Source organism: Sphaeramia orbicularis, chromosome 3 (assembly GCF_902148855.1).
Source record: "Sphaeramia orbicularis chromosome 3, fSphaOr1.1, whole genome shotgun sequence".
Classification (NCBI taxonomy): Eukaryota; Metazoa; Chordata; class Actinopteri; order Kurtiformes; family Apogonidae; genus Sphaeramia; species Sphaeramia orbicularis.
The window spans coordinates 46376447-46400818 of NC_043959.1; the positions used below are offsets into that span (position 1 = coordinate 46376447).

The 24372-nt window shown below is 36.9% G+C and overlaps 2 protein-coding genes across 3 annotated transcripts; both read right to left on the reverse strand.

Moving 5' to 3' along the window:
- Position 1: 1 nt before the first annotated feature.
- Positions 2-11310, reverse strand: LOC115410892 (AFG3-like protein 1). 2 transcript variants are annotated; one of them, XM_030122728.1, is made up of 17 exons: positions 11138-11310; positions 9177-9267; positions 8990-9049; positions 8764-8885; positions 8259-8408; positions 8078-8152; positions 7691-7809; positions 7309-7576; positions 5942-6079; positions 5567-5720; positions 5363-5470; positions 3178-3303; positions 2977-3087; positions 2417-2532; positions 2111-2311; positions 1606-1800; positions 2-1395 (listed from the first exon to the last, which is right to left on the reverse strand). In XM_030122728.1, exons 1-17 carry the CDS (start codon positions 11249-11251, stop codon positions 1222-1224), a joined length of 2322 nt encoding a protein of 773 aa, XP_029978588.1. In that variant the 5' UTR covers positions 11252-11310; the 3' UTR covers positions 2-1221. The 2 variants fall into 2 exon arrangements, with proteins under 2 accessions (XP_029978588.1, XP_029978579.1); XM_030122719.1 differs by having other exon boundaries at positions 9177-9272; positions 11137-11310.
- Positions 11311-12354: 1044 nt separating this feature from the next.
- def8 (differentially expressed in FDCP 8 homolog) lies at positions 12355-24206 on the reverse strand. The gene is made up of 12 exons (XM_030129037.1): positions 24076-24206; positions 22652-22774; positions 21020-21114; positions 20731-20880; positions 19161-19302; positions 18590-18754; positions 17507-17634; positions 17271-17384; positions 16323-16403; positions 15182-15322; positions 14882-14991; positions 12355-13794 (listed from the first exon to the last, which is right to left on the reverse strand). Exons 1-12 carry the CDS (start codon positions 24095-24097, stop codon positions 13701-13703), a joined length of 1365 nt encoding a protein of 454 aa, XP_029984897.1. The 5' UTR covers positions 24098-24206; the 3' UTR covers positions 12355-13700.
- Positions 24207-24372: the final 166 nt, after the last annotated feature.

The window sequence follows — 24372 nt, forward strand, 5'->3', positions numbered from 1 at the left end:
GTTGTGTCATTTATTAAGTTAAAACAACTCATTGAAAAATGAGCCTTCCACTGTGAACAGTATGTTTTCTAGTGCCAGTATATCAATACAGTACTTTATTCAGCTCTGCACTCTTCATCATATTAAAGTCTTAGTGCACCTTGAGATGTTACACACACAGCAGGACATACAGATGGAAAACATCATCTAAGTATTTCTGGATTCATTCAACAGAGAGGCTGCATTATCAGTGTACTGAATATTTACTTAATGTCATATAGACACTGACTGTGGTCCTTTCACAATCTGTTGTCAATACAGTCACTGTGTGATTTTATGTACTAAACCCCACTGATCACCACTAAAACAACTGGCTATTACCACTGAGGAAACCAACATTTGGAGTGGTCACCCAATATATGAAAATGAGAATACAAATGAACGTTTATGTGACTAGGTAAGCTTACTAGTTTGGAAGACATTAACAACCAACTTCTAAAAACAATTTAAAAAATGTAAGCACATACTTAGATTTGTCTCTTGACTCAAACAAAGGCTGAACAGAGATGTGATCTGATGGAAAAAGACATTGACCCTAATTCAGTTAAGTCTCACACATGTTGGAGTAACATTGAAGTGACACTAATGTACCTTTTATCTATAAAACATGAAAAAAAGATCCCTTGTATCTAAAACAGACATACATCTGACATTCCTGAAACATTCTGGATTTAAACAGTGATTTGCCATTGAAGTTTCTTAAACTTAGGCTAAACATTCACAAACTTAACTACTGGTGTTGTGTTTGTCAAGCTGTGTTCAGATCTGATTTCAATGTGTTTCTGCGAACGGATCAGTGGTCAGTTCTACTAGGTCAGTGTTACTATGCCAGTATCAGAATAAAAAGGCACTTCCAGTGAAAATAAAAAAACACTCATGACAGAAACACTAGCTTATTGACATAAAACTGACTTAAAAATAACTTTTTTGGAATTTGCACTTGAATCAACATGAAAAATTGCACATCTTATATTTAAGGTCACTTAAGACCCCCACACCACATCACCCTGTCCTCATGAATCTGTGAGTCAGATCTCTGACAGACTGCAGTCTGGACTCGATGGTGCTGTACTTCAGAAAAAGGCCCCTGAATCCAGAGGAATAATTGCCTTCAGGCTACATGTCCACCTGCAGGTAAAGGGCACATGTGTTTTGCTCTTTCTACGGATGCTTTGGATCTTCTTAATTCTTCTTCCAGTTCCTTAAGCCTGCAGGTAAAGATGTATTCTCCTCAAGTTCCCCCAGACCCTCTACAAACTCCTCATATGAGGACTTCTCTTGAAATGGACGAGGTCCCAGCAGCTCCACCATGTCTGCTTTGTCCAAAATCTCCTTTTTTAGAAGAAGTTTTGCTACCTACAATGTGCACAGAAATCAGTTAAATCAATCAATTACAATATAGTCAAAATCAACTTTTACAATCCACCTCAATTATACGATAAGCATTGTAGAAGCAGCAGTAATAGGATTTAAATAATAACCATAATAATTACAGTTCACTTGCATTCAGTAGCTTTTACTTTCTTAAATCTCTCCTGATCTCTGGACAGTATTTACAGTTCTCACCATGTCGACTGCTTGTTTCTTCTCAGTGATAAGCCGAAGTGTGCGCTGATACGCTGACTCTATTAGTGAACGGACCTCCTGGTCTATGAGCTGGGCTGTAGGTTCACTGAAGGGCTTCTCAGTGACCATGTTGCCCTGCTGAGGGAAGTCAAAGGACACCTGACCCACTGCTTCACTCATTCCAAACTGCACAACCTAAAATATGGAGAAAAACAAGCACTTAGAGAGGGGGGATAGATAACACATAATAGATCAATGTGCTCTGCTTGATCTCAATATCACATGCTTTTGATGCCTAATACTTCAAACTATAGGGTTAAAGTTTGTTTACAGTACATTCTTTGGTTATCTAAATGTGTTAAGTTCAGTTGTGAAGTATTTACAATGATGTAAAAGCAACTCTCTTACATGTAGTGTGAGGTTAAAAAACACACACACACACACACTCCCTGACAAAAATATTTATCAATATCAGTGGCAAAGCTTATTCATATGTGGAGACTACCTGTGCGTAGGCCGACTGTGTGACCTTCCTGAGGTCATCCTGTGCTCCAGTGGTCAATCGATGAAAGAAAACCTGCTCAGCCACCCGACCCCCCAGCATCATGCACATCCTGTCAAACAGTTGCTCCTGGGTGAACAGATATTGTTCTTTAGGCAGATATTGAGCATAACCCAAACCTTTTCCTCTGGGAACGATGGACACCTGGAAGAAAAAACATCAGCGTGATCATTTAGTGACATCTGCAGAAGAATTAAGAATAAAGAAACAGGAATGAAATCAAAGAGCAATGGGAACTTGTGTGAGTACCTTGAGAAGGGGGTCTGCATGTTCTAAAAACCAGCCTGTCACAGCATGTCCAGCCTCATGATATGCTACAGTAGTCCTCTCTTGTAGCTGCAGTACCTGAGTTTTTTTCTCCAGACCTGAGAGTAGAAAAAAGTAACTGAATTATACAAAAAGCAAGTATGTGTAAAAGAGCTGACAACAGTAAATGCACTCATTAGCCATATACTAACTTTATCCTTTGCCTGCTCTACAATATAAAGAGTTTATCTCTCATGTACAAATTTACACTTGAGTTACAATAAAATCAAATAAGATCAAATCTATAGTTTATTCAAATTAGTAAAAGTACAACAAAGGAGCCTCAAGAATTAGTTTGAATTATAAGTCTGAATTTAGAATATCACATTGATAACAAAGGACTGATAAAAAAATATCTTAATCTAATACACCAACACTCTTTGTAGTGCATGTAAAATCAGTATATTGTAAAACAAAAGTATGTACTTAGGTGGCATCTTCACAGTCTGTCCAATTGTAGGATTGCTGTCTTAATGTGCACTGCTGTTTAGACATTAACTTACCTCCAATAACCCTCTCGATTGACTGCTCAAAGTGCTTGGTGTTGATATGTTGGTTGAGGTGACGTGCTGCTATTAATGCAGCTTCATTACACACATTCGCTATGTCAGCCCCTTGGAAGAAAACAGAGACCCCAATTACATCAGATGAGATTCGATCAAAACACTGCACACATAAACATGAAAACACATCCCCATCCTTACCAGTAAAACCTGGAGTTAATGCAGCTAGTTTCCTGGCTAAAGCCTCTACTTCTATATGAGAGTCCAGCTTCAGAGGTCTCAAATGCACCTTGAAGATAGATGCCCTGCCCTTTATATCTGGTGGACCTGAAATTAAAACAAAAACAAATGTTAATAATAGAAAGAACTCACACCATAATCATCTTATGTTTCTGAACATGAACATGATCATTTTATAACACTCAAAGCACCACAACCGATATTACAGTACTGGTGCTTTAAATACCACATTTGTAAGACACCCCTTGAGTGTCCCTGACATTCAGCTTGACTTTCTCTTGCATTACAGTTGTATTTATTAGAATATCTAGAGGTGAAAAATGTGCTTTTCTACAGATGCAGAGCTTCAGGTCAAATCAGGTAAAAGTAGGCAAGTGTAAGTGTTCCATTCAACACAAGTACACCATTATGAAGCTCAATGTACAGCAGCTCTGACTTTTCCAAGGGTACACCTGCATCTTTTATTTCACTGAGCAAAATCATGAAGTCAATGGCATTCACTTCTACGAGAGAAAAAATGGAAATATTTGGAGTTAATGAATCTATTCTTGAAGAAAAGAGCGAGATGAAGTGTGCTGAGTGGATGATGGAGTATTAAGAGACACATAGGTGAGTAATAAGTGTTATGATATAGATACAGTTGATGATCTGATACAGAATGATTCAACCCACATTTAGTTTTCTTTACTAATAAATGAGTAGAATAACATTACTGAAAGAAGTTATTTAACCCTAAAAGACCTAAACAGCTACCAGTAACCAAGAGCATCTACTGACCTAAAATGTTGGATTACTTTTAAAAGAATAATCATATCAATGCATAGAAATAATTCATATAAAATGTAGTTTCTCTGCTTTTCATCATCAGATGTGACCTATTTTGATGTTCAGAGGCTATGTAGTCAATGTGGAAACACTGTCATCTTCTGCAACATTGATTTACTGATAAAACCCATTTATTTTGTCAAATACCAGTGGTTGTAGACACTTGTTTTATGTTCAGTTAATGATATATTTTGCTGAAAAGGTAAGTTTTTCTTCATTTTGTGTTTGGATATAATAATCTTTGACCTTACTAAGAGCTTTTATGAACATGTACATGATCAGTAAATAGAGGAAAAGACCTGATTTTCACTGAAAAATGCTCAATGCAAATGAGAATATTAGAATAAAGTGTGATAAATCACCTAGAAAAGATAAAATACAGAGAAAATTCATTTGGAAGGCTCAACAAAAATAGTTGTAGGTCTTTAAGGGTTAACTGAATTAATAATTAATGTCATCTGAACACTATTTACAACAGCAGAAGTAAAAGAAAGGCAACATACTAAGCCAACAGAGGAGTAGCATACCCTGTCCCTTTTCCTGGCCTCCACTTATTTAATCCTTCTTTTATAGAACATCAGCTCTGATTTTGCCCCAGTTTTCTTTGTCAAAGAGAGAACTGCCTGGCCCACCATTGTGCTGCACTGTTGGCAGGGCGTGAATTAGATTTAGCAGACAGAGAAAAGATCAACCAATTTTTCCACCAAGATGAAAGCACCAGGATGCACCAAGCACACATTTAACGACATGAAACAAGAACAGGCACAAAAATAACTGGTTAATTTAATTTGTTTGAAGCTATTTTTATGGAAACTGTGACTGCTCAAGTCAAGTGTCAGCAAGATTATCTGTCACTTCTCATCTGGAGAACAAAAAAGCTAATACGGTTTAAGGGTCTTTAAGTCCATTAGTGGCACTGAATTGCAGTTTGATGTATGTCTGGTGTGCAGTGGTACAAAACTGATGTTACACCTTTACACATTAATGCACAAAGCTCAGAGGGCCATAGCATGACAATAAACAAATAAAAGAAAGGGGAGATGTTGTATAGATGGCATGATTTAAGGGATGGGATAAAGATGAAAATGTAGGTTAAGAGGAGATCAGAGCTGCTCTAAACCAACAATAGGAATCATCAAACAATGTTAAGTATTCACAGAACAATTAAATGTGAAATATGAGAAATTAGAGTAGGAGACAAGGAGGGGAGGAGGATTAGTAGAGGATGAATGTAACACTGACTGTCTTTTCACAAAAGACATTCAGCTCAGAGTAAAATATGGGAACATGTGTCTGAAGTGCAACAGAGACGTTACTATACCTATGTATATATGTCGGTCAAAGCGTCCAGGCCTCATCAGAGCTGGATCGAGAACATCAGCTCGATTGGTACCAGCCAAAATGACTACATTAGTGCTGCTATTAAACCCTGAAAACAAAATAAAAATTGGAAACATCAGTGCTGAATTATGTAATGTCAAATTGGAAATATGATTCAAACAGAAATGTGAAATCACAGCTATACCATCCATCTCCACGAGCAACTGGTTGAGAGTGTTTTCCTGCTCGCTCTGGGAGCTGAAGTTCCCTTGACCTCTTTTTCTGCCCACTGCATCGATCTCGTCAATAAAAAGGATGCAGGGAGCATTTTTGCGAGCCAAGGCAAACATATCCCTTACCTAAGAACAAACAGAAACATCATAAGTCCTGCAATAATTGTAAATATTGACTGGCTTATGAGTCAGAGTTCATATTAAACATAGAAAGCACAGTTTTGGTAGAAGATGCATCACTCCAAGTAAATAATGTGTTTACAGATGAATGAGAGCATGAAATGCATGTGACTCGTCATTCGGCCTCCAGACTCCTGGAACGACTCCTTTTTTCTCACAGTTCTTACCCTTGCTGGGCCCACTCCAACAAACATTTCCTGGAACTCTGAACCATTGACGGTGATGAAGGGGACATTGGCTTCTCCTGCAGTAGCCTTGGCCAACAATGTCTTCCCTGTTCCAGGTGGCCCAGATAACAAAGCACCCTGAAAACAAAGGGCACTGCTCTTAAGAACAGGTGGCAGGAAGTGGAAATGTTCGAAAATGTCTTGTTGTTCACTAGTCGCTGCTGCATGGTATGTGTAATCAGATTTTTAGCATCAAATAAGAACTCCTTGTCAGTTCAGTGTCTGATCTTTAGTGGCATCAGTAGTCCAGTTGCAGTTTACAACCAGCTGAATGCCCATCACCTCACACTCCACTATGGTGTTTGCTAAAAACCTAAAAGGGTGTGATTACAACCAGTGTTCAGTTTGTCTGTTAAGGGCCTATTGGTTAAATGGTTAAAGCTGCATATGACGTTTGTCACCATTTTTTCATCAAATCTGTAAAACCTGAGTGATACCCTAAGTATCACAAATAGTTTTTCTGTGATTACGCACCTGAATCACTCCCTTCACAACAACTTCAAAGTATACTCCAACACAAACAGTCCATTTGTTTACACATCAAACTGAAACCTAAATGAATCTGTCACTCAGGTTTTTTGGGCATTTCTACACAGCCGCATTACGGCTGCAGTGGCAATAAACACAGAAATGGCTTTGTTGCCTCTTGCTACTGCAGCTTCGTGGAAATGCCGAAAAAAACTGAGTGATAGTTTCGTTTAGGTTTCGGTTTGGTATATAAACAAATGGAGTGTTTGTGGCGGAGTACACTTCGTAGTTGTTCAACGTGAGGTGTATAATCACAGAAAGACTAACAGATTTGTGATACTTAGGCTATCACTCAGGTTTTACAGATTTGATGAAAAACTGGTGACGAACATCATATGCAGCTTTAAATAACTGTGGCCCACACTTGAACATATTAGGTGACTAATACGGTTTAAGGTCTTTATGTGGATTTGTGTCACTGATTTGCATTTATTGCATGATGTCTGATGGGCAGCAGTACACAACTGAGGTGGCATATTTAACACATTTACAGACATATAATTAACAGAGGCCATAACAGGACAAAATAATAAATAAAATGGGATTGAAAAAAAGTACACTGTGAAGGCGCATTAGGACTGGATGTACCCCACTATGAAAAACAAAGAAGAAGTCTGTTCTGAGCTATTGTAGAAACATGCTGTTGTAACACAGAATGGATCTTCTGCCTCTGCAGAGATAACTATGTCGCTATGTTCCATGTCTGCAGATAGATTCCCCTAAATCTAACACACTGAACATTGAACCAATAATTTATCCATTAAAAGCAAAAGGAATACCTTTGGGATCTTAGCTCCCAAGTCCCTGTACTGTCCTGGGTTCTTAAGGAAGTTGACGAACTCCAAAATCTCCAGTTTAGCTTCTTCACAGCCTGCGACATCTTTAAACCGCACACCGATGTTGGCTGTTATTAACTTGGCCTTGGAGTCACTCATTTCAAAGATGTTTCCTCTCCCTCCCCGGCCTCCGCCCAGAGGTCCTCGTCTTATGGCAAAAAGTAAAGCACCCACCAGTAATAAAGGTGGGAGGATACTTAATAGATGTTTCCTGTGGAAGAAGAGAGAGAAGCTGACTGACGCCGACAAACTCCAGCAAATGAACCAAGAAGAAAAGTCAAGTCACCAGTCTAAAACATGATGCTCAGAGGGTTTGATTTCTCACCCATCATTTTCACTGCTGTAGAATACTGGTATCTGTGAATCTAGACCCACTTCCTGTTGAGCCACCTCCAGATTATGCTCAAATGAGTCCACGCTGCCAATGTAGAACCACAAATAGTTCTGAAAAATATGAAAAAAAAAAAAAAAAAACCAGAGCCAAAAGTTACACCATGGGAATTTCATTCTAAAGTTAAAAAAAAAAAAAAAATACCATTTGATATAAACTTTGGTGCTTACTACTTTGATAATTACTTTTTAAATAGTAAATATTGGGCATTATAGTCTGTCTTAAAATCACTGTATTGAATCCATCATTCATTAATTAGACTGAAGATACAGGCATAGATCCACGGGTACAGGTTTTGGAAGAGGCAATAACACAACTGACCACGTCTGATGTGCTGACTCCACGGGCAGGAAAAACTTTGACATATTGTTTGTTGACAACCTGCAGATGATCAACCTGCAAAGAAAACACAATAACTCATTAACAGCAGAAAAAAATAAAAACATGAAGATATGTTTAGAAGTTACATTAAACATGCTTGTCTTTCTTTTTTTTTTTTTACCAAGCCTCTGTTCAAGTAGTGATCAACAAACTCCTTCCAGGAAATTTGGACCCCAGTCTCTCTGAAGTAAAAATACAGGAAAGCTGATGCCATCCCTGCTGCACCGATGGCTATGTTCCACACTGTGTTTTCTTTCAGTGGAAAGTCCTCCTTTTTGACAATAAACAGAGAGGGGATTGAAGAGATCCTTAATTATAGACAAATCAGCACACAGCTAAAAAAATAAATACAACTGTAATACTCTAATACACTGCAATTCTCAAAACTAACCTGAATTTAATAGTTGTAGGCTTATCGTAATATAAAGAAGCTCATTTTGGATCTACATGTGTACAAAGGATTCAACAGTGCAGAGACATCTCAGATTTGAAGGTCTCCACAATCTTAGTCGAATAATTCACGGTCATAGGTGTCATATTTCAGAATGATATAAGTCAAACACTGGATATAAAGGAGATGCATCAACAAATAGACACAGGTATAAAACCCCCTCACAGATATGCACCTGAAAACGTGTCCACCAATGAGATTCCTCCTTTTTTCCTCCTCCATTTTGTCTTTCATTCCCATCTCCATTCGTGTCTTGATCTTGTCTTCCAAGAGATTCTTGGTCTTTGGTATTTTCTTCTAAAAACAACAAAAGTAAAAGGAAAAAATTTATTCAAAGCAACAGAAGAAATTTCCAGAGAATATGTAATTACTTTTTTGATAATAACTTATATCTTCCTCACCTTTAGCTGGTTTGTTGAGATCAGAGTTTTCTTCATTCTTTGGGAAAAATTTTTCAAAACCTTTACGACAGCAAAAACAAAGAAAGAAGAATTTAGTTAGAGAATGCCTTAAGCTGACGTAAAAGATGTGGGTCAATGTGTGCTAATCTTGTTACATTATGTATTATAGCATAAGGAGGTAAATTACCTCTTGGTGGTTTGTTTGCGTTACAACACCGAGCAAGTTGAAAACTATGACGATATAATGTCCCACATTTCCTCTGGATTAGTGATGTCTTCTGTAATAAAGACAGGGATCATAAGTCAGGTGATAAAGGAAAATGCATCAATTTACCATGCAGTGAAACGTGTATATTGTGAAACTGATGTTGTTGTTGAAATGTAAAATCCACTCTGCTACATTTGTCAACAACATTTTTAGAGGGATTACTGAAATCTCATTATGATCTGTGCAAACTGGACTGTGCCACAGCTGCCCTAATTTCATAAAGTCATTACTACACAGTTGGAAATAATTGACTTACAGCTGACACTAAACAACTGCATGCAAACAAAAAAGTAGCTAGAATTCAAGGAGGATGGGTTTTTTCTCCTAAATACTCCAAGACGTCCTCCTCAGGACATGAACAGGACTTTTATTATGAAAAAGCAGCTGTAGTGTTACTCAAAGACAACAATATAAGATATGAATACTATTTTTGAGCTGATATAACCCGCTGACACTTTGTGGTTCAATGTAATTACTGCCACCGCAGAGGCTTTAACAAGGTCTAATTTCTGATATATTCGTTTTGACCACTGTCAGTCAGATTCAATATTTCTGAACTCATCCCCAAACACAGATATGTCTGATATAATTAGAATGTACAGAAAGTTTTGAACATAAGCTGACATCAAGTCCTCTTGATTCAGAAAGGGAAATTCAGACATTTTCAGTCCAAATTTCTTGTGAGATGTGGAGAAATAGGTCATTCTGTATTATTGTTGTGACAAACTCTTATAATAAAACATATTTTATTTACATTTTTGAATCACAGGTTGCTTTTTTTGACAACAGTTTATAAATGTAGATGTTATGACATTCATGGTGCACTTTTATAGATCTTGTAATCTTTGTATATCTTTTGGGACTCAAGCTGAAAATGTCGGGAACTGAATAATGAATTGAAGGCATTACGACCCCAAACTAATAAAGAAAATAATAAACTGATGCATAAAAATTCACAAGATGGTTCATGCATAAAAAACTACACCTATGTTGATAAAACAATGATCATATCATTATTATTGTTATTATTATTATTATTAATTTCTATCTATCTATCTATCTATCTATCTATCTATCTATCTATCTATCTATCTATCTATCTATCTATCTATCTAGTTTGCATGGTATATAACATTACTAAAAAACTAACTGCATTTTTTTTTTTTACTTCATTGATCAGTTTATAGGTAAGTTGTTGTCATTTGACACATCAACAAGGTTATATATAGAGTACTTCCAAAAAAGTCTATCTAGAGGACTAGCTGTAGAATATTACATACTATGCATGTTATATACACGTATTTTATCTGTTCATCACAAACTGAACATTCAGTGGAGAAAACTGGTCAAAATAAAGCTTCAGTTAAAATGTAGCAGGACTGGTCAGTCCATCATTATTATTTTTATGTTATTATATTATTTTAGTTTATGTAATAGTCTGAACACAAGGAGAAGTAGACCTCCAGGTCTTTATGAAGCAGTGACTCCCCCTGACGCCAGAAACATGCGGTGTCCACTGAGGTAGACACACCCCCTAGTTATGAAACAGATGAAACGGAACATTATTTAATCAATAAATTCTGACAGTATGCACAGATATCTGCAGTAATGCATAAACCATGGCTGTGTTATATGATGTGTCTTCTTAATGCACCGTGATATGAACAGTGTGAGGGGGGTGTTGTATCTGCACAGGAACACTGTGTTCCCTTCTTTCCCACACCAGACCTCCTGCACAGACCTCATACTCAACCGGCACACACTTATTCAACCCATTTGCAAATAGATCTTTTATAAAAAAATCTGTTTCCATTCATGCCGGTTTAAGTTTGGATTGCATAATATTAACTTTCACATTCGCAAATAAATTGTCAACCTACCGATGCTCCGCAGTTGCGATAAGTAGCTGAAATAGAGGAAAAGTCCCGGCTCCAGGTCCGAACCGTCCGTACCCGGGTCCGGAGGGGTCCCACAGACATGGACAGCAGCCCCATTGTCTCACAGGACGGATCACTGAGCCATCATCTACAAGTACAGGACATTCTGTTGTGGACCGCGACTACGCGTCCTATCGCGAGACTTGACTGCAGAACAGAACAGCTGTAGGAGTTTTTTTTTGTTTGTTTGTTTGTTTGTTTGTTTTCCCCTTTCGGCTTTCTTGGCCTTGGGCTGAAATGTCCTGAACTGAATGGATGTGTTTTAGTTACAAAGGATATACCTGTTAATTCATGATAATAACGATTAAAAATATTCATCATCATTATTACCTCCACCAGGAGGTATTGTGAGCACTTTGCTTTGTTTGTTTGTTTGTTTGTTTGTTTGTTAGCAAGATAACTCAAAAAGTTATGGATGGATTTGAATGAAAATTTCAGGAAATGTTGATACTGGCACAAGGAAGAAATGATTAAATTTTGATGGTGATTGGGGGAACGACAGATCTGTCTTGGCGGAGGTCTGCGCTCTCCGGGTGCTTTTATTGTTGTTGTTTTCGGATGTGTAAATAACACTTAAATTGTATTACTTCTTTTGTATAATAGAATAAATTAATTTTTCTCTTGTTTTCTGGTGATTTGCGTCAGGCACTTACTTTTGCTGGTGTTTGTATTGTATTTTTCGTTTATTTATTAATTCATTATTATTATTATTATTATTATTATTATTATTCGATATATATTTTTTAATTACTATAATCATCCTGCAATTTGCACACATACCTAGAGTTTATGTATATTTTGACCTTAACAGATTACTACAACATTGATCAAATTTATGGAGAATGAAACATTGTTAAAGCCTTTGTTGTGACAACAAAAGATTTGATGATGGTTTGAAGTCATACCTTACATTTGCGTACCTTTGAGTAGTATTACAGCACATATTAAAGGAAAAATGATCTCTTTTCATGTGTTTATTGGAGGAACAAATGCACTAAGTATTGAGGGGGACAAACTCCCTGTAACCCCCCTGAAACGTGTACCTATGCCTTTAGGATTTAGGCCTATTTACTGTGCTGAATTAAGTGTCAACACATTTAATTTGACTAGGGCTTAGAATAAAAAGTTTAAATTATCTTACAGACAACAGTACACATTTATTATTCTTAATGACTTTATTCATGCACTACTTCACATGATTTACCATGTTTGTCCATTACTTTGTAAAATAAAAAATACAGTACATCATATGCTTAACAACAATACAGCCAAAACTGGTTATTTTAAAACAAATACTTGAGTTCAGCTTTGTCACTTCTGGTACTTTAAGACTGAAACCATGATTGTTAGTGTACAAACAAGTTTGGACAACAGCTGAATGTAACCTGATAATTTTAGGCACGCAATGTTCATGAGTATACACATCTATTTGCTACACACTGCACTAAAGTGAGCCGGATTAAAACACAGATCAAGTTCTCTGAAATAAGTTCACAGTTTTAGATGAAAGAAAAACACATTTAACTTCACCTTCCATTCAGTTAAATTTTCCTTCTAACATGAAAATATTTTGATAACATATTAGGTGGCAATACAAGTATAATGTACTAAATTATAACTTTATTAACATATTTACACCACCTGTGTAATATAATGTCATATAGTGAGATTTTGTCAACTGTTTCTCCTTTAAGTAACTCATGGCAGCCTATACTGTACGTTACAGTGCAAATGGAATGCTCAAAATAAATATTGCTGTAAGGCAAAGGATTAAATGGCCGGGACTAAAGAAATATTGGAAACATCAATAAGTTAAGCTGAAAGCTACCATGAGAAGTTAAATGCAAGTTGACTGCCGGTGAGCCAAAAATTAGTGGGAGAAGAGTCAGAAACACAAACAAGAAAACTAGATGCACTATGACCACATTTAGTCAAATATATTCTATCCACTTATAAAATAATGAACTCCATGCATTGTTGAGCTACACTTTCTGCCACCTGATACAACATAATAAACTAGGATTTGTATATGTTTATGCTTATTTAGTTAAAAAGTAGTTTTGTCAACATGTCTATGACGGTTAAAAGTTTTTTTGTGGCAACATAAAAATCGAGTTTGAGCAAAGTTGGCAGTATAGGTTAAAGTATTTGAGGCATGTAATGGTTTATATCATTCAACTTCTACATGCAAAGTCACCTACCCACTCTCCATATAGAAGATTTATTTTGTACATTTATACAAGCAGACACACAAACACGTACACAGTGCTTAGTTAATCCTATTTCAGTATAACGGAAAATGCTGGATTAAAAATAGATTAGATTTTCCAGATTGGTACCCTGTACCCTGCCTGATAATGTAGTGCACAAAAATGTAAAGACACTACAAAATAAATGTACGCATGAAACAAATTAAAGACAAAAAGTTTGTCTCCATACTTGAATGGACTCATTTGATCAAGTAGGCAAAGTGCAACATCCTGTTACATCATGTAATCTTCTCCCGTTATGCGTTTTTCACATCTGATGGCTCATCCTGCTTGCGTTCAGTCATTCGGGTACATCGTGGACAAGTTGTGGAGTTGTCATAGTAACAATCTCTAAAGGAACACATAGCAACAACAAACAATTTCTGTTACATATACAGTGCATTAATGGTGTCCATTGGGACAATGAGTTTTCTGTTTAAGACAACTCTGACAGTTTGGACATGGTCCAACTTCTCCTCCTGGAATAGAGTTATTAATGCTTTTATTATTTCCCTGTATCTAATTAGATCCACAAAACAAGCTAAGACTGGCTTAGAAGTACATCTACAACGCCAAGGCTTTAAAGTGGAACTAGGCAACATTTTTACCTTAATTAAACAGTTTCAAAGCAATTGTGATAGTTAAATGGCTTGTTAGGAGGAGAATGGAAGCCCTCCACCATCCCACTAGCACTTCGAGGGCTGAATATAACACTTACGACTTCTTTATGCTGTCCCTGTAGCCTAGATCTTGTGTTGGTGGTCCAAGAGCTCGTCTCTCACGAGTAACGTCACAGTTTACGGACGTGCCAGGAGGGGACGCGCAGACAGGAACCCCCTGGCCATCCAGGCAGACGGGTCACATTGACACACCGGTTGTGGGTACAGGGACAGGTGGTCTGAAACTGCATTTGTAGCCACTAGCACTGAGCTGCTGACATTAGCCACACAGCTTAAGGTTTTGTGACCACCTCCATGAAGTGAAAACAAATGTTCGAAACTTCAATGTCTGGCTAAATTTTCTCATTCGGCCACACTCCAGTAATGTATTTGATCATTATTTTTTACCTTCTCGTTGACGGCTTCATTGAAAACAAATGCACATGGTTAGAGGGAGAGGGTTAACGGTGGGTTTAATGACAGAGGATATGTACTTCAACTGTAGGGGGAGCTCTACAGAGAAAAATGCTACAAAAACAGCAAAGAAAAACAAAAGCGGTAAAATGTTGCCTAGTTCCGCTTTAACAGACTGTGTGTGTTGGGGCAGGCCTACATTTTTAACACTCAAGCCTGCTACATACTCTATGAGAATAGTATGAAATGTCCTGGCCAGAACAAACTTTCTCTGTTCTCGTGGAGTATGTAGCAGGCTTTAATCATGACTTAATGTGTCGTATTTCTTCACATGAAAGAAATGTCACATTCGGGTGCTAACTAACCTGTGGAAGACGGCAGAGCAGTCATGGCAAACTGAGGTGTGACTGTCAAAAGGGAACAGGATGTCTCCCTCTTTACACAGCTCACACACAAATCCTTTGGCCTGGCATCGCTACTCATAGGCACAAAATGAGACAAAAGGACAGAGTTATGAGATTACAGAATCACTATTAAATACAGTAGTACAGAATTTCTCATTGCATATTGGTGAATACTGCATATACAAAGACAAGCAGTAGGCTCACTGATAAGTCAACAGCATTGTTAGTATTTTCCTTTATGCTTTCCATGTATGCTCTCACCTCGCAGTCTAATTTGATGTGCTTAGCAAATGTGGTGTGGATCTCTGTAAGGGAGCAGCTGAGTCGGCCACTGGAGATGTCGATCAAATCTTGTAGTGAGTACATATCATCATTCTCCACAAAGTGCTGGCGATCTTGAAGCTGTGGAATATGAATATAGAAATGATGAGTTGATTCATGACACGAATCATTTAAACATATAAACAGGACCTGGGACATGTGATCACCAATTAATATGGCAATATGTTGAAGTGTCTCATCTCTGTGTTTGTGCCTGTAAACATCACATCCCGATTTTAATGACCTGGATAAGATGTCTCACTTTTTGAGAAACCCCATTGTGGATTACTGCACAGGCATTAAATAACAACAAAAACACCACCAAAGTGGCGACAGAGAACCGTTTCACTTGATTCACCAAGTTTTGTCTTCCAAGAATTAAAACATTTAATACAATGATGATGACAATTAGATGAAAAAAAAAAACCCATTATAATCATAATAATAATATAATAATAACAGAACCAAGTCTGTTATACCAAACTGACCTCATTATGGCACAGTAACTTTAAAGATAGGCAGCAGTTAGAGAAATGTCAGAATTACACACACATAACACATTATTTCATCTACAACTGTGCAGACAGCAGCAGTAATGAGTAACCTCTATACTAGTATTTATCATGTTTACATGGATGTTAGTGTCTGTGCTCCATGAAAATGTCATATCCTGAACAGAATCAAATCAGGGATAAGCCTCATAACCGGGTGATTAGTATGCATGTAAACACAGAGGATATGCATCTAACATTTCCGTCTCACAATTTCCATCACATACTGTTAAAGCAGGGCTAAGCTGCTAGCAATGTCTATCAAGTACTTAGACTGTGCTCTATAATATTTACATTTTTAAATAATTCCATTTATACAATAATTATATTTTCATGTAAATTAATGTTATTTATCACAAGTACCCTGTACAGTGCTACATCACCAGCAGCCTTTTGTTCATCAGCCTCCATTCAAATGAAATCAATACCATTCTAAAGCCACAAGGTGATGCTATTGTTATAATCATGTAATGGTCTGTGTTAAGGTGGTTATTATATTATGAGAAAGAAATACTGTATGGTATTCTGACCTGTAGTAGTAAACGAGCTTCCATTGCCTCCTTACAGGTAATAAAATAGGGTTTCATCAGCAGAATATCCTGACGGAGTTTCTGTAATAAAAAAAATATAAACAAAGGCTTACATATCAGTATCTGCAGCTAATTTCCTCACTCCTTTCATGCGCGTTGCCGAGTAATTTAATAAATCAGGAGCCAATCTGACTAAACGTGCAACATTTAATTTTTTTCCTCTCATTTTTTCTGTTTTACAGTCAACATTCATTAATTAGAACACAAACTTGCCATATGTCATTGTAGGACAGCGACATCAAGAGTGCGAATAACAAAAATGCTGAAAAATTATTAACTGAGGCCAAAAAGTGAAGTCTTAATTTGCATGAGGGATGAAAAACAGAGAGGTAAACTGTCAAATGATTTGATAAACTTGACTTTTTTTTAAGCACAGCTGTCGCAACTATCATATTCATCATCCTGACATTTTATCCACCATTAATTGACATTTATCATTTACAAGATATTTTTGTTACTTCCACCCACTCAAAAACCACTTGACTCATAGTTACCCTTCTAAAATGATAAATGGCAAGTTTGTGTACTGAATGACAAATAAATGCAACAAGAAGAAAAACACATTAGACAAATGAAGCATGTCCCTATTATTTCATTACTATTTTAACCAAATCAGCTTCAGATTTAGGAAATTACTCGATTATTTATCGCTCTATTTAACTCATATTTTTATAGCTCCATTGATGATTTAAAATGCCTGATTATACCCCTTTTTAATCAAAAAACTGTTGTCACTTCCACCCCTCATACCAGCTCATGAAACATGTCTGCTCTATCCAGAAATAAATGATGACATTCTAAGATTATTGAGAGACTACAGGCTAAAATAAGTAGATTTTTTAATACATTTTATTTTCAAATCTTGTTTCTTTTAGTGAATTTACTCACCCTGATCTCCACTAGTTCCTCCACAAAGTTGAATAGCAATGGGTTGATTTCTTTCAACTTCAGCACTGGTCGTGACATCATTAGAGCCAGGTATCGTAATGACGAGCGACAAACCTGGGATGGAGGAACACTGTCAGGATGGAGTCATCATACCGACACTACACTGGTGGACTGCTAACTAAAATCTTAAAGGATGAGGAGATATTTTTGTATGTGTGAGTGGCTGTTACAGGTACCTTCCGTGGCTCAAACTCCCAGTTGTGAATGACACGAGCTGGGATGATGGCTGTGTCATTCCAGTGGCATGTGCTGCAGTAATACTGGCCTGTGTAGTCACACTGCCTGGCTTCACTGGGCACTCCTCCTGCATGACACAGTCCAGTCAAACTATATTACAAATTGGGTGGCACAACATTACAAGATATTTTGTTACACCAGTGCAGCAGAAGTCTCATGATACAAGAAGCTGGAGACTAACCAATCATTTTCATGTATTTTGGGACTGCCCTTATATTGTGCCTTATTGGCAGGCTTTGAAGAAAAGCATGGAGAAAATTTTCAAAGTCCAACTTCCATTCACAATTGAATTCATATACTTGGGAAAAGAGAACAAGGGAATAACAAATTCATGGGATTTATGCCTATTCAGAATATTGTCAGTGGCAGGTAAAAAAAAGCCATCACCAGGAAGTGGCTAAAAAAGGATGCACTGAAAATTGGAGGATTGGGTAGAGGTTATAGGTGATATGTATAGGATGGAGAAGCTGACTTTCTCTGTTAGACTTGAATCAGACAAATTCACCAACTATTGGAAAAACTGGGCTGATTTTGTAACACCATTAAGATCTGATTTTACCCAGTAAGGGCAATGTGCATATAGACCCATGTAAAACCTTGATTCATGCTGCACACTTGAACTGTTAGTTAGGTTAATCTCCTACAAGAGAAAAAAGATTCTGAAAGAAAGGGAGAGTGTGGGAAAATACTTATTATTTCTCATTAACTCTATTTCAGGTTTTTGTATATATTTTATTTCTGTCTTAGCTCCCTTGTATGAGTATGTTTTCTTCTTCTTTTTTTTTTTTTTTTACTTATATAGAAGTCATATACATGATGTTAAATGCTAATAGGATACAAATAGGAACAAATTATATACATAGTGTATCACTTTATGTATTTCCAAGGCCCAATTTAAAGTTATTTCTACATGCACACACTTCAGTTGGATTTGACTGGATTCACTTACAGTACTTCAACATTTTCTTTTTTACTCTATTTAAGCTGCCAGATTTCAATAAGTACAGTTAATATAAACTTACTAAGGGAAATTGGAGTGCGACACTCTGCACAACGGTAGTCTTGTCGGTCAAGTCCAATTTCAGGGCAGATGCTGAGCTCATACTCTGACTGGTGGCTGACCTTCGACCTCACACAGGGCTTGGTGATCAGGTTCATGCACTTGCTGTGGCAACGATAATAGCAACCTATAACGAGAAAAAACATTCACATAACAAACTTTTGAGTGTAGCTGAATGAATATTCATGTCTACTCTACCCTCTGGGTCTGCTTTGAATGACTTCACTGTTCAGTTCTGAGAGCACTTCATGGAAAACCATAATACAGAATAAAACACCTTATAACTTTTCTACAGAGAAGATAGAATAACTTCCCCAGGCTGACTGACTGGTATTATGACCAGCCATACCATATCACACTACATGCTGTATGTACATGGAGCACAAGTAAAACTTTGTTTAGAGTTCGATGCATGCTTGCAGGCATGTGACTCGAGCTTTAACACAGTGATTAGACACAAATATACTGACATACCAACAGTTTCAAAGTGTTTTAGTAGAGGTATATTCAATAAATAGAACCATGTCTTTCACCTGTGCAGGTATACCAAGTCTGAATGAGGCCCCAGATGATAGTGCTACACTTGTCACATGTCTGTTTCACACTTTTGCTCTTTTCTTTTGAAAAGCGGTGCTCCAGCAGAATCCTTAGATTAGGCTCATCCTCCTCAGGATCCTTTAAATAAGAAGTGAAAAACAAAGAAAGCTATCAAGAGCACTGAAAAGCCACATATGTAGTCTGCTAAACAACAAGCACTCAAATCTAACATTCTGCACTTTGTATTGATGGTTAGTGAGTAGTTTACATAATATAGCATAGATCATTAAAATTACTTTATACACTGTGTCTAATACTAACTAGTGCTCCATTTCCATTCTCCACTGGAGCAGGAAACACTGGCCCTTTGTTTACTGTAATGAGCCTGAAACATTAGTAACATATAATCTTTACAGTATTCTCACTTATATAGAATACATTGTTTGCAAAAAATGGATAAACTGCTGGACTACAGTATAGGATGAAGAATCTCACTATTAAAATAGCAATAATTTCTGTAATTAAACCAAATCTGAACAAAATAGACTGTTTGAAACATGAGGACTCTTTTGCAGGAAGTTTCTGACCTCCTGAAACAGACATTTTTATCACCACATCAGTCTCCCAGAAGGCCTGCAACTACCTTCCTTCTTTATCTCATACAAGGAAATAGCTAAGAGGCAAAAAAAAAAAAAAAGAGATTACAAAAGCTGAAGACAGCCTTTATACAAACTATAACATAGTAATTGTAGAGCACACAGTAACCAAAACCTCATAACAGTAATGACCTGACAGGAATCTGTTTCATCTACCTGATTATCTAAGACACTGATCTCTGCCCACAAGTGTCAACATTCAGCCACAGAACAGGCCAAGCATAGTGCACTTCAAATCTTCTGTAAAAAAAATACTCCCTATGTTATATAAGTTGTTATTTAGGCCTAAGGTCAATATCTTAAAGAGTATAAGTGTGCAGCTCTTCTTTCAGACAGATGTTTTTTTCCATTTCTGTGGGGATATTTGTAATAGAACCGGTAGGTAACTCGGGCATCTTCAGAATTTTGTTGCAACGTGCATTATGGGAAGCGGAGGTTCGCATAGCCGCCTGGCAGCAGCAGCACAACCATATATCATATGGCTGCAACAAACACAAAATGGAAACGGCTGGAGCTCTGCTTCCCTCAATGCATGTCGTGAAAAAATTCTGAAGATGCTGAGCTACCGACCAGCTGTTTGTAAACAAATGGACTGTTTATGGTGGAGTACACTTTGAAATTGTTTTGAGGGAAGAGATTCAGGTGAGTAATCACAGAAAGACTTACAGATTCGTGATACTTAGGCTATGACTGGGGTTTTGCAGATCTGATAAAAAATTGGTGACGCAAGACTCCCGCAGCTTTAAGGATTAACTGTCAGCTTTAAGGATAATGATTTAAGACAATCAAATGTAAGACTTTTTAAGGATCCACAGACATCGTGTTTTTAGTGCCTCAGTTCTACTTCTGCTCTAATGTACTGTCCCTTAACCTTGTATTTTCAGTTCTCCATTTGCTACTCAGGTCAAACCTTAAGCTCCTGCAGTTTGAGGCGAAGGTGAATAAGTTTAACCACTGTGTCCTTCTGTCTTTCTGAGTGTTCAGGCAGCTCCAAGATCAGCTTCTTGCATTCCTCTATAGCCAATTTCAGCTGTTCAATGTCAGATGCCACAAACGAACCCTGTAACAGGTGAAAAAGAATAAGTGTGGAAGTAGAAGTGGAAGTTCTCTTTGAGAGCACCTTCAGCCTTACAAAAAGTTGAATTAACTATTGTGATTTATTTAGAGTTGAGGAGGACAGAAGAGAAATCACAGCTCACCATAGGCCTTGAGAAGTGATCTTCAGCTAAACCGAGGTCCATAGTCCGGTCTGAGCTATGGGTTCTGATCCCAGAGAACAGCTCCGGTCTAGCTTCTAGAAGGAGAGCAGCAAAAAATAAAGTCTTTCTTGTCCTTTTCTTCATGTAAGCATACTCAAAGTGGTCTAATAAGTGCACTCAGTCATACATGCAAGTATCAGAAGCATGATGGTGGTCACTATGGATGATCGGTACAGTCTAAATCAACATATCTCCAGTTTCAAAGAGAAGGAAAAGCACACAGTGTAATACTGAAGGCTTCTGTGGGGAATGTCTCTTCAGTTCTGGTAATGGGTAACTAACTGTGTTGTTAAAACTGCTGCTCACCAAACTGATGAACTTTGATATGCTGATCACTTTGTAGCCTCTACACATATTACACTGTGAAATGTTTGGTATGTGTCTTCACATAACCAGTAAATAATGTTAATATTCTTCTTTCACAATTGGAAAGCTACTATTTGTAACAATGAGGAGTTCCTTTTGAGGTTTCTGTGTATATCTGTAGTGCTGCAGCAGGTAACTCAATAAATTTCATTTGCTGTACAGTTTAATTCAAAATACACTGTAAGATTAGTTAACACATAAAATGAACTTTGATCAGCCTGTGCTAGTGCAATGGATATAACATACTGAGAATTAACAGTACATTTTGTTAATATTGTGTGGGATCATTGATATTTCACTTACAAAAATGGAAACATCTAACTTAATTCAAATGAAGTAAAAATTATGACCAAAATAACCCCTAGAACATAAACTACCAATGCAAAAGACACAAAAATCATCAGAATACTCATAACAAATTTATATGAAGTTCACTCTCCATCTGAAAAAGTAAATACGTTGCTACCTGCATAGACCTCCGAGCAAAACATGTTGAATGCCAGTTCCAGATACAAAGTTGAGGGTGAACCAGAAATGACAGATGACGCCAGTGAACAGAGCAACAGGTGCGTTAAGCTTATTAAAATTATTCAGCTCAAACAACAATGCCTGAAATGCCAAATTCTCAGATACAGGAAGTGATGCTACAGCACTGCTTACATGTATGTTTTTCAATTCCTCTGATTTAGCAATAGCATTTCTAACTTCCTGTTCCAAATGCTTTGAATTATTCACAGAACTCAAGTAGACCAATAGATCAGCTAAGTAAATATGTCCCCAACCAACTGCTGGTGTAAAAAAGTAATAATCATTACAGAATACACTAAAGTAATGACACTCACTGCAAACCCTTATCATGATTTGAAAATAATTATCAAATTACTGTGAGAAAGGAGTGAAAAGATGACATTTGTCAAAATTGTCATTTGTAAAGCCATCACTGTTTTCTGCTGTGCAAATGCGAGGCACAAATTTGTCTAGAAATAATATGTATTTCTATTTATGATGAACAGAACCCAACTTTCACAATAAAAAGCCACATGAATTAAGAACATCGGGTGTCGTACTAACAAAAACAACATCATCATTTTAATAATTTTATTTGTCAGTGAAAAACAAATGTATTTATAATCATTACGGTAGGCTATGTTTTCACTTGAGATGCACGTGTTGTGATTTCCCTGAGATACATTTGGTAAACTTTACCCTGCCGTGGGGGGGTCTTTCCCTCTTGAGGACCATCTTCTTCCTCTCCACGATCAAATGGATTGAGGCGTGTTTGGCGGAAAAGTGCAAGTCTCTCATCGTACTCCATTTCATTGACTACATCTAAGGAAGAAAAAATATAGTCGTCACTGGAAGAATTTAATGTCTAATGAAGGCAAAAAGGCTATGACTATGCCTGCCAGTAAAAAAAAGAGACTGTGTATCTATCTGACTGAGCAATATCATGAGAAATATTTTCATGTCAGCTGATATGGACAATTACCCCAATAACTTTGGGCCTGAGAGTAAGTTCAATTTAAGACAATTAATTGTGATTTTACACTTTTTTTTAAATAGTATTATACTTCTAAATACAAATCTAGAAGAGGATTCAAAGATATACTCAGAACAATGACAATGACAAAATGTCTGTTCAATGTCAGATCTTTCAAAAATAAATTAAACTAAAACAAAAAAACACAAAGACAAAACATGTGTGAGCAAAAATAAGTAAAACAACTAAGGCTACAACAGACTACTTTCACTGTTGGCTGATCTGTTGATTACTTTCTTGTTTAATTGATGAATCGTCTGGTCTATCAAATGAGAAAGTGTTTCCCAAAACCCAAGATGACATCCTCACTGTCTTGTTTATGTCACAACCCAAAGATATTAAGGTTTACTGTCACACAAAAAGGGGGGAAAAAAATCACTTTTGAGAAGTTGCAAGCAAATGATAATTATAAGGAGATTAGAAATCATAACATGATAATTCAAAGACCATGATCCCCAAGGAAATCTATATAATAAATATCATTGTCATAGGATATAAAATGATATCACAGTAAAAATCAATATTGTTTTTATGACCCGCCTTATTTCAGTTTATAGCATATATTTTGTGTTAAAATAGTGTATTGTCAAGAGGTAGACAGCTAATATTAAGTGACAGTGAACTCCTAGTGACATCAGTCTTACTGAAATTTAGTATGCCCGTACAGATGGATAATGACAACGCCCAATGAGTAAAGCTTGAAACATTAATTTACAGACAAAGGCTGAGTTTTACAATTCAGCACATGTCTGAGTTTTGAGGGAAATAATTCCTGTGAAAAACGAGAGTAAAACGGGTTAAAGCGTCGCCTCGCCTCACCTATTATAGCCAATCAGGGCTGTTGTTGACAGTCCACCTCTATCGTTTATAACAGTGATTATGCTTCACTGCTGCTGCTAAACACTAAAAAAAGCACTGATATTAAAGTCGGGTACATCGCTCTAGACACATGAGAATAGACTACAACAGCATCAGTTCACAGATGTCAACAACGAGCTAACGCTACAATAGCTAGCTAAAAACATGTAAAAACGGTCCATTCGTGTGTTTAACGGCTAATGTTCGCCTACCTGATGAGTCGCAAACTTACCACGTTGATGACCTTTTATCATAAAATCTGCTGCCGATGTAAATACTTGTTTAGTTCGAAGCTTCTGGGCAAAAACGAACAGTTGTGTGTGCGTTGTTTTGTCACTGTCAACATCACAAGGTAAAACTGTCAAGTCATGAGTCAATAACAATTCAATTCCTGTTAGTGTCTTCAAAATAAAAAAACCTCTTTCTTAACTGTGTCATGTCTTATGCGGTGATAAAGTAGAAATTAGTCACGTATAACTTATTTTATGCATAAAAATAATAAAAGATTAAAATGTAATTTTTTTTCCAC